General features: G+C 43.9%; 1 protein-coding gene across 1 annotated transcript; it reads left to right on the top strand.

Annotated features, from left to right (window-relative positions):
• The first annotated feature begins 6769 nt into the window (after positions 1-6769).
• Positions 6770-10796, top strand: LOC120718848. The gene is made up of 5 exons (XM_040007582.1): positions 6770-7011; positions 9537-9848; positions 9981-10055; positions 10409-10614; positions 10779-10796. Exons 1-4 carry the CDS (start codon positions 6873-6875, stop codon positions 10555-10557), a joined length of 675 nt encoding a protein of 224 aa, XP_039863516.1. The 5' UTR covers positions 6770-6872; the 3' UTR covers positions 10558-10614; positions 10779-10796.
• Positions 10797-11474: the final 678 nt, after the last annotated feature.

Raw genomic sequence — 11474 nt, 5'->3', positions numbered from 1 at the left:
CACTCAAAAGGCGATGGGAAAAGGTGCTTCGACTTGTGAAAATTTTGACCTACGAAAGACCCTCTGGAACGAATTAACTTCGTAAGTCGGGGTTCTACTGTATATGATTCATTTAAAAGAAATTCATATTGAGTGAACTGTGACTGATAAACAGTAAAAGAATGTGTTTGTGTGTAACTGGAGTAAAAAAGGACAATGCCAAAATGAATGTTCTTGTGAAAATGTCCTGATGGAAGTAAGGTTGCATAAACTGCATAAAACATGATGTGAAGCATATTTTCATGTGTATGTAATAGAAGTTTCTGTGTTAAGATTATTACAGAAATGAAGGAAATGTAATGAAGGTGTCACAGGCTCGGTCTCTGACCCAGTGTTTTCAGTTTTATTTTGTAGGTTTGACGTTTTCATGTTAGTTTGGTGAATATAGGTTTGTGTGTTTATTCTTATTTTGGGTTTAGTGGAGGTTTAGGTTAGTGATTATATATCATCTAACTCCATGGTTTCTGTTTGTGGTTCCTTGTCCAGTCTCATGTGTTTTAGGTCTGTTAAGGCTTTTGTTGTCGTGTCTAAGTCTTCATGTTCTCTATTTTATTTTGAAAAGGGTCTTATGTTCTGTGTTCGTGTGGTTAGTTTTACTCTCCCCTGTGTCATTATGTTTCATTCAGCTGTGTCCTCATGTGTCTCCACTTCCCCTGATCACCTCATGTGTGTATTTAAGTCCTCAGTCTTCCTGTGTTCAGTGTCGTGTTGTCTGTGTTTCCTTCTGTATGTACCCCTTGTCACAGTTTCCCAGTCAGGTCACAGTAAGTTATGAAGTCACAGTGAGAGTCCTAGTTTCCCAGGTTATGTTCAGGTTTTCTCTCAGTTTTGCATTTTTGTGAATTTTCAGCCCTAAATAAAGGTTCGCTTTTCGTTAAGTCCAGTTTTGTCTCCTTGCCTCTGTCTGCGCTTGGGTCCTCTACTCTCTCCACACGGTCTGCCCCCTGCAACTCGTGACATAAGGTCTTTAAGCAAAACTTTTTTAAAAAAGTTAGAAATAGATGATGGGGGGGGGGGGGCGTTGTATGATCAGATGTCAACAACTTAATTGGATGGACAACATGTGAAGATGTAACGTCCAGTAGGAGAGGATTCAAGTTTTTCATTTGTCACAAACAGGTAACAACAACACATCACTACCAGCAGTAAAATGTTTAGGCTCAGAGCCTCAGATTCCAGCAGAGATGATCGATCGCAGACCAACATACGAACCTGCAAACTGGTTTGGTAATTTTTTGCCATGTTAGGGCAAAATATCAAGAAGACCTGGATTTCCACTCAGCACAGAACACAGACATGAGGATGTCCAACATGTCCGTGGCCTGGGCGGGGCTCTTTCTCGCCAATATGTCTGTGAAGGTTCTCTGTCATTCAGGTCATCATACTCTAAGACACTTGAAAAAAGCATCTGGACATCTTTAAGTTTCTTGAAGATGTTTCACCTCTCATCCAAGAAGCTTCTTCAGTTCTAAGTTCAAATGGTGGAGAGTCCCACTCCCAACAGGGCTTAAAACTCTGGGACTCTCCACCATTTGCTCTCAGAACTGAAGAAGCTTCTCGGATGAAATGTTTTCAAAAGCCACAGGGGAAGATTAGTGGAGGAAACGCAGACAATCCAACAAGCAACAAAGGTAAACACACACAATAAATACACAGAGGGGAACGAGGGAAAAGCACAACAAGAGGGAGACACAAATGAACGTAGTCAAAGGAGCTTGCAAATAAAAGCGTCTGGACTTCTTTAAGTTGCTTGAAGACGTTTCACCTCTCATCCGAGAAGCTTCTTCAGTTCTAAGGTCAAATGGTGGAGAGTCCAGTACCTCCTCTTTGACTCCCATCACCCTCTGGAACACAAACTTGGAGTAATCAGGACCCTACACCACCGGGCAGAACATGTTCTCTCTAAGCCTGAAGGAAAAAAGAAGGAACACACACATGTAAAGCAAGCACTCAAAACGTGCGGCTATCCTAAATGGGCGTTCTTAAAGTCAGCAAAGAGGCACAGAAAAGAAGATCAGACACCAGCGAGGGAGGATAAGAAGGACAGATGCAACAACGTTGTCATCCCCTATGTAGCCGGTGTATCAGAAAAACTCAGGAGAGTTTTCTCCAAGCATGACATCCCGGTGCATTTCAGACCCAGCAACACACTCAGACAGAAACTGGTTCACCCGAAAGACAAAACTCCAAAACACAGACTTAACAATGTGGTGTATGCTGTACAGTGCAGCGAGGAATGCCCAGACCTCTACATTGGAGAGACCAAACAGCCACTTCACAAGCGCATGGCACAACACAGAAGAGCCACCTCCACAGGAAAGGCTCAGCAGTCCATCTGCATCTAAAGGTCAAAGGTCACTCTTTCGAGGATGCCAATGTTCACATTTTGGACAGAGAGGACAGATGGTTTGAAAGAGGAGTGAAAGAAGCCATCTATGTCCACTGTGAGCGACCATCTTTGAACAGAGGCGGGGCTTACGACACCAACTCTCTGCCATCTATAATCCAGTTTTGAGTTCCCTTCCCAGATGCCTCAACGCCCACTCACATCCTGGGCCATCTGACCTCAGGAATTTGCATGATAAGGTGGGGCCAGGTTTCACAATGAACTCACCTGAAACTCTGGCTGATTAGGACCCACACCCATTTTCACACCTTGGCTCATGTGATTACAGGATCATCAGGGGGTTCTTTTGTCCCTCTGTGGGGGGAAACTCCCAATAGGTTTAAATCTGGGACTCTCCACCATTTGACCTTAGAACTGAAGAAGCTTCTCGGATGAGAGGTGAAACGTCTCTTTAAGCAACTTAAAGAAGTCCAGACGCTTTTCTTTGCAAGCTCCTTTGACTACGATGACCTGGATGACTGAGAACCTTCACAGACACAAATGAACGTAATTAGACCTGACGAGACACAGGAGGAAGCAAAACAGAACACACTGGCACTGGACACAAAAAAGTAAAACAGGAAATATATGAAAATAGAGACAAGGATGACAAGAGGGGACACAAGGAACACAAGGGAGGCACAGTAACATCAAAACACTAGAAATCATCAACAAATAACCAGAAAATAATAAAAACGATGAATATTAATACTCATTAACAAAAACACAGAGTCAGTAGACTCCAGACCATGACAGTGACTTTCATTGGCAGCGAGCAGAACAGACAGGATTAGAAATGAGTTCATCAAAAACAAAGTCAGAGATGCTGAGATGATAACATTTCCTGGGAATAACACCCCAGGAAATATAAATCTAATAAATTAATAGTTATTAAAAGGACAAAGACTCATTGCTGTCAGATTAATTTTATTAGTTTAATTGATGAACCAAAAATAAGACTGAAGCTGCAACAGATGAAGAAAAGCTGAAAACTTGCATGGTTTGGGGTGGCTGTAGCTCAGGTAGTAGAGCAGGTCACCTACTAACCAGAAGGTTTTTGGTTTGATCCCAGTCTGCAAGCCAAATATCCTCGTGCAAAATACTAACTTCTGTTGCTCTCTGATGCATCCATTGGAGTGTGACTGTTAGAATAGAATAGAATAGAATAGAATTCAACTTTATTGTCATTGCACATGCACAGGTACAGGGCAACGAAATGCAGTTTGCATCCATCCAGAAGTGCTTTAGTGATATAGATATATTACAATATATATTAGCAATAATATAGATATGTGAGTATATTACAGAAATGGGTCTATTATGGTATGTTATAATGTACACGGTATGAAGTATGTTGTGAATGTTCTATAACTATAAGTATGTACAGGCTGTAGTGAGTACAAGCTATGTACAGGCTATGAACAGGATATAAATATGAAAAACTATACAGAATATGAAATAAATAACTTTACAGAATCTGAGATATACAGCTATACAGAAATGGGAACTATGCAAGTTGTAAACAGTTGTAGGATTAAAGATTATCGAATGTACAGAATGATTATTTACACAGAGCTATACAGTAGTGCAGTTAAGATAAGTGAGGGTGTAGATAGTTTCTACAGAGGTATATAAAGTGCTAGTGGTTGTGAGTGGTGGTTCAGTCCATGTTATTATTGTGTGTTTGAGGGTACAGTTGTCCATTGTGGGTGTGTGTGTGTTCAGTCCATGAGTTTAACGTGGGTCAGATGTCAGGAGGCAGAGTTCAGGAGTCTGACAGCTGTGGGGAAGAAGCTGTTCCGGTACCCTGGTGGTCTTAGTCCGGAGGCTCCTGTAGCGCCTCCCAGAGGGCAGGAGGGTGAAGAGTCCATGTGATGGGTGACTGGGGTCTTTGATGATTTTCCCAGCCCTTTTCAGACACCGCTTCCTGTAGATGTCTTTTATGGCAGGAAGTGGTGCTCCGGCGATGCGCTGGGCAGTTTTCACGACCCTCTGCAACGCCTTCCGGTCCGAGGCAGAGCAGTTCCCGTACCAGACTGTTATACAGTTGGTCAGGATGCTCTCGATGGTGCAGCGATAGAAGTTCACCAGGATGTCTGAGGACAGGTGGTTCTTCCTCAGAGTCCTCAAGAAGAAGAGGCGCTGGTGAGCCTTCTTGACCAGCTTGGAGCAGTTGGTCGTCCAGGTGAGATCCTCGGAGATGTGGACTCCCAGGAACTTGAAGCTGCTCACACGCTCCACAGCCGTCCCCTTAATGTGAATGGGTGGATGTGGGTCAGCATTCCTCCTGTAGTCCACGATGAGCTCCTTGGTCTTCTCGGTGTTAAGCAGCAGGTTGTTTCTGTCGCACCACTCAGCCAGACGATCCACCTCCTCCCTGTAGGCGGCCTCATCGTTGTCACTGATGAGGCCAATCACTGTGGTGTCATCTGCAAACTTAATGATGGTGTTGGAACCATCAGCAGGTCTGCAGTCGTGGGTGAAGAGGGAGTAGAGGAAAGGGCTCATCACACAGCCTTGTGGTACACCGGTGTTCATCGTGATTGTAGATGAGCAGCGGTTATCCAGCCGGACATGTTGGGGGCGGTTGGTCAGGAAGTCCAGTAACCATTTGCAGATGAGGGAACTGATGCCCAGGTCTGTCAGTTTCCTGATGAGTTGTGAGGGGTGGATTGTACTGAATGCTGAACTGTTAGATAGGAAGCAGCTTAGAAAAAGGTGAATGTAGAAGTTGTGTAAAATGCTTTGAGTGTTCAGATTGAGTAGAAAAGTGCTCTATAAGAACCAGTCCATTTTTTAACTTGTGCAGGTTAAACTTTATCTTATAAATATATCTGAATGTACATTCTGAGAAATGATCTGTGTTATTGAATGCAACTGTTTCAAACCCTCCTTGAAGGCTGATTTCTTGTTCTGAAAGATGAGGATGTGTAACTGTGACACCAGACGAGCTGTGGATCTTATTCTCTGAACTTTCTCTAAACCTTGATCATATTTTATACGACAGTAACTTTGATTTGTATTTTCTTTTACCAACACCAGGGCCCACTCGGATGATGTCCATTAGCATGAATATTCTCTTCTGCCAAGACTTCTGCTGCCTCCTCCTGATAGCTGTCCTCCAGTAGCCGCTGCCGGAAGCGTAAGGGAAGGTCTGCCGAGAGAGGGAGCTGGCTACACATCAAATGGAGAACACTCCACCATTGCCTGTGAGGCATCCACCTTCCCTGCATTAACCTTAGGCACGTTGGGAAGTGGTTAGCGGGTACGTTTAGAGTAAAAAAAGCGAGCACGAGCCTCTCTGGTATGTGCCGGCAATATTCAGGACTGTGGAGCTTCCCTGGTCTGCATGGCATGTTCCCAGAGGGAACACAGCTTACAACAGCGAGCATGGAGAGGGCACCGAGCACAAACCTGCAAGACTGTGAGAACAGCTCCATGTCCACCAGAGAACTCCCACACACTGGGCAGGTGATCCACAGCAGGACATACTGGACACCTGCAAGGCCACGGGCAATATTCATGCTGGCTGCAGGACCCTAGGTGTGCACCGAGTGTGCGGCCCGCGAGACATGGCGCCAGCAGCACGTCACTGCAGGAGAGATTTTCCATTTTGGATCGGGGCAACAGAAACCTGGGAGGCTGCCGAGAAAGGCTCCCACCACAAAGGAAACAAACACACACCAGCCACACACGGTACCACACACAAGCATATACACACTACAAAGTGGAGATCCAACGATCACCAGTTTCATGTCCGCGCAGCTGATTTATAGTTAAGCTGATCTTACCCAGCAGGCAATGTAGAGTTCAGAGCCGGTGTGGGTGAGGGGACTCGCCCAGACAGAGGAAAATGTGCAGGACAGAAGAAACAGCAAAGGAAATCCTGTCAGTGTTGGAAATAGAAGAGCCTGTGCAGACCAACATGTTTCTCTTCTAAAATCCACCAGGTGTGGTTTGAAGGACGCAACAAAACCACATCAGAAAGACATCAGAGACTCATCACATCACTCGCTGGATTCACTGGATTCTTTTTCTTTCACCATTATTTGGAACAAAGAAAACAAACGTGACTGGTTTGTGTCATTGTGGTGCTGCATGGCCCACTTTCTCCTGAGATTCAGTTCACAGACAGATGTTCTGATAGTTTTCTTTACAATTTGCTGCTAGAATTCAAAATTGATTGTGTGATTAATGATGGTGAGCCAGATGGGCCAAACCATGATCCTATCAGCAGCATGTTTCATTGTAGTGGTGCATCATTGATGGGATAAATGGACTGGTGCTTATATAGTGATTTTCTATTTTCATGTGGACTAAAGTAGTGGACGGACCAACAGACTGACATTAAGATCAGAGCCGTGCTGCTAGTGTGGCTAAAAGAAAAGAGAAGAAGAGACAGTCATGTTGATATGAACATTAGAGAAACACATCATGGAGCTGAAATATGATCCTGCTTCCTCATTTGGACTCATTCACCTCAGCTGACACGTTCAACAGCAGACAGGTTTTTGTAGCAGTCTGTCTCACTGTGGGAGGATATGGCTACCTCATCTTTGGCTCTGGAACTAAACTGTCTGTAACAGGTAAGAACAAACATTTATTTTCCTTCAGTTGTTTTATTGTAGAAGCTGAAAATGTGTTTAAAGTCAGTTTCTGCTGCTTCAGGCTTTACATGTTAGTTTTTCATCATTAGTAGAGAATTCATCTGCAGCCATTGTTACATAAGAAAAGCTCAATAATCTCTGAAAACATGTTGAAATCTCACTGAACAACTAAAGTTATTCTTTATTTCTGCAAATATTAGTGATGTTACAAATATTTAGGATTTGATCCTCTCAGTGATTCTGCTGGTTTTCAACACAAGATCATATTTGATGTTAAAATAATACAGTAGTACATTTGTAAATATAAATGAAAATGTAAACATGTTTTTAATATTCAAAGATAGATTCTATTTGTGATTTGTTTTTAAATATATTAATATATAAATTGACATGGATACTGATTAGGGACACAAAGTGTTTAAACAGTGAAGAAAAAATATAAATAATAAATAATATAAATCAAACAACAAAATATGAAATTGTTAAAGTCATGTTTGTGTTTCTTGCTTGTTTGATTTTTCAGTCTAAATTAGAAATGTAGAAAAAATTCCACAATGATCATATTTCAGTAAATATTTCTTCAGAAAAATAATTTTCATGATGTTTCAGATTCTTTAGATTTTATATTATAAATAATGATGAATTAATTTATACTGTTGAAAAAATGTTTTTAATTCTCATTCAAATTGCAGCTTAATTACATTTAATTTGTGCATTAATTCAAACATACACCGTATATAATCAAAACAAAAAAAATAATAATAATCAAACTAAATAATAGATGTAGTGCCCTTCAAATTATTCCAATAACATTTTTAAGGATTGTGAAGTCTGTGAAAGAAGTATAGTATTGATTAAAACAGGAATAAAACACCTGTTTAAAAACTGATACAAAAGTGGAAATTTCATTGCTGGAATTAAATCATCCATCCATCCATCTTCATCCGCTTATCCGAGGTCGGGTCGCGGGGGTAGCAGCCTAAGCAAAGAGGTCCAGACCTCCCTCTCCCCAGCCACCTCCTCCAGCTTGTCCGGGGGAATACCAAGGCGTTCCCAGGCCAGCCGAGAGATATAATCTCTCCAGCGTGTCCTGGGTCTGCCCCGGGGCCTCCTCCCGGTGGGACATGCCTGGAACACCTCGCCCAGGAGGCGCCCAGGGGGCATCCTTGCCAGATGCCCGAACCACCTCAGCTGGCTCCTTTCGATGTGGAGCAGCAGCTGCTCTACTCTGAGCCCCTCCCGGATGGCCGAACTTCTCACCCTATCTCTAAGGGAGAGGCCAGCCACCCTTCGGAGGAAGCTCATTTCCGCCGCTTGTATCCGCGATCTCGTTCTTTCGGTCACTACCCACAGCTCGTGGCCATAGGTGAGGGTAGGGACGTAGATCGACCGGTAAATTGAGAGCTTCGCTTTTACACTCAGCTCCCTCTTCACCACGACTGACCGGTGCAGCGTCCGCATAACTGCAGCCGCAGCCCCAATCCGTCTGTCGATCTCCGGCTCCCTTCTCCCATCACTCGCGAACAAGACCCCGAGATACTTGAACTCCTCCACTTGGGGCAGGAACTCATCCCCGACCTGGAGTGGGCACTCCACCCTTTTCCGGCTGAGAACCATGGCCTCAGATTTGGAGGTGCTGATCCTCATTCCCGCTGCGTCACACTCGGCTGCGAACCGTTCCAGTGCGAGCTGGAGGCCCTCACCCGATGAAGCCAACAGAACCACATCATCTGCAAAAATCAGAGATGAGATTCTGAGGCCACCAAAGCGAAAGCCCTCCGCCACTTGGCTGCGCCTAGAAATCCTGTCCATAAAAATTATGAACAGAACCGGAGACAAAGGGCAGCCCTGGCGGAGCCCATCACCCACCGGGAACGAGTCCGACTTATTGCCGGCAATGCGAACCAAGCTCTTGCAACGGTTGTATAGGGATTGAATGGCCCGTAGCAATGGGCCAGACACCCCATACTCCCGCAACACCTCCCACAGGACACCCCGAGGGACACGGTCGAATGCCTTCTCCAGGTCCACAAAACACATGTAGACTGGTTGGGCAAACTCCCATGCACCCTCAAGTATCCTCGAGAGGATAAAGAGCTGGTCCAGTGTTCCGCGAATTAAATCATGTTGAATTATTAATATCTCTGGTAAAACTTGTGTTTAAGATGGAAAATATAATTTAAATAGTTTGAAGACAAATCTATATATGCGTACATTTGTGATAAATAATATATTAAAATATCAGCAAACAAATATTTAATTTCATGATGTAAAACCATGCTGAGTGTTCCTCATGTGAGCCATGATGACATGAGGTGATGACTGTGTTTGATATGAAGCTGAATCCAGTGTATGTAGTGAACTTTGTGCTGTATTGATGAGTAGTTTAGTGATCAGAGTCCATGTAGTTTCCAGGATCAGACTGAATGCAGTGCAGTGCTGGAAGCTGCTGCTGACTGTGTGAATGTGTGTCTGTGCTGCTTGTTGCTGCTGTCAAACTTCAGATGAGCAGGTAGTGAAGCCCGTGGTGAGCGTGTACCCAGCAGCATCCAGAGCCCACCTGGAGGGGAACAGCTCCCTGCTGTGTGTGGCCTCAGCCATGTTTCCTCCTCTGGTCCAGTTCTCCTGGAAAAGACAGAAGAAGAACGGCGGAGAAGCGGAGCAGCTGCCCCCTGCTGAGGGAGAGCAGCTGGAGCTCAGAGAGGCGGGACGCACCATTGCCATCAGGATGCTTGATGGGAGCCATTCTGACACATATAAATACAGCTGCTGGGTGAAGCACGAGGGGGGCACAGTGGAGGCCCAAACACAACAAGGTAATGAAGGCTTGGTGACTGTGTTCAGCAGTGATTCAGCTTCATGTGGAGATGCTGTCAAAGAGAGCAGAGCAGCAGAGGACTGACATTTCTCACTGCAGCTCCAAACATTTGACTCCTTTTCTGTTTCAGAGCTTCCAGCTCCAGCAGCCTCCTGTCCTCCAGAGAGAGAGCCAGCAGACCTGCCAGCTCTGCAGCCAGCTGACTGTAAGATCACCTGCTGCCTCTCTGCATGGACAGCTCCAATGTCCAATGAGGGAGCTGGAACAAGTTTAGGCTCTTAAAGTTGCACTAATTGATCAAATCTTCATCCAACAAGCTCTGATAAAGCCACTGTACACTAGCTGCTCAGCACCAAACAGCAGACAGACCATAATATGTCAGAGATCAGTTTGTTAGCTGCTTGTGGAGTTCTTCTGCCCCCAAGTGGACACAAACACTACATCAATTCATCCACTTGAAGAAGAAGCTGTGACTGTTTCTATTTGGACTTTTTCTCCTTGATCTGAGAGGAATAACCCGACTGTCTGTCTGTCTCTTTGTGTCTGTCTGTCCTTCAGTGTCCTTCCAGTCTCAGTGCAGGGTGAAGCTGCTCTGCCTGCTGTACACAGTGCTGATAGTGAAGAGTCTGGTGTACTGCTGTGGACTCTCTCTGCTGATGATGCTCACAAACAAGGGAGCGTCCACCAACTGCACACATGCTGACTGACTGTTTCCTGCTCGCCTTTTCTCACCATCAGATTTCCTCCAGTCAGCAGTCAGAAATGTAAATTGACTTCTGGTTGGTTCAATGTTTCATTACTGAGCATTTGACCTTTTCTCATTTAATCATCTTAAACTGTGTAATATAAATTTACAAAGAAACATGTTTGATGTGTTTGTAAAAGTGTAGATTCTTTATGTGAAGATTTCTTTTGTACATCTCTGCAGAAAAACTCAGCTGATGCATTCAGATCCCACCATAACAAAATAACAGTGTAGTTATTTGTCTGAAGTAAAAATAAAGATTGTGATTTTAAGAATGCATTTCTCATTTCTTCTGTGATACATAACCTGTGTGACTGCAGCATTCACAGATCATAAACTTGCTCTCCTGCAGCAGACGGGCTGTGTGGGTTTCTGCTCTGCAGCCTCCACACCGTTAGCTGTGGCTTTTCACTTTAATAACACAATGACAGTTACAAGCATGAACTCTGCTTCAAGTTATTCAGGAAGCATCTGTGTTCATGTGTGTGAGAGAAACAAAGTGTGAACTCAGAGCTGTTACAGAGTTGATGTTTAGTACGATCACAAAAGACAAATACAAGATGAAGTCTAAACATTAAATCCCACAGAACTCAAGTTGAACCGTTATGATTTAAAAACACTGAAAAAGGGAATAAATTAAGACAAGATTTGTAAAAACAATTTCACAAAACACCCTCAGTTCAGATGGATGTTGAGCATCTTTCCATCTTTTTCTAATAATCATAAATATGTAAAATGTTTAACTTCCTAGGACCTGGCGCCCACATATGTGGACATCACATTTTGGGTTGTCTAGACCAAATTATTACATTTTGCTCCACAAGGGCCTGATATCCACTTACAAGGACATCATACTGCCACATCAAAAATATGTCCTCA

Source organism: Simochromis diagramma, unplaced genomic scaffold, assembly GCF_900408965.1.
Source record: "Simochromis diagramma unplaced genomic scaffold, fSimDia1.1 OVJJ01000544.1, whole genome shotgun sequence".
Lineage (NCBI taxonomy): Eukaryota > Metazoa > Chordata > Actinopteri > Cichliformes > Cichlidae > Simochromis > Simochromis diagramma.
This window is presented reverse-complemented; position numbering and strand designations above follow the sequence as displayed.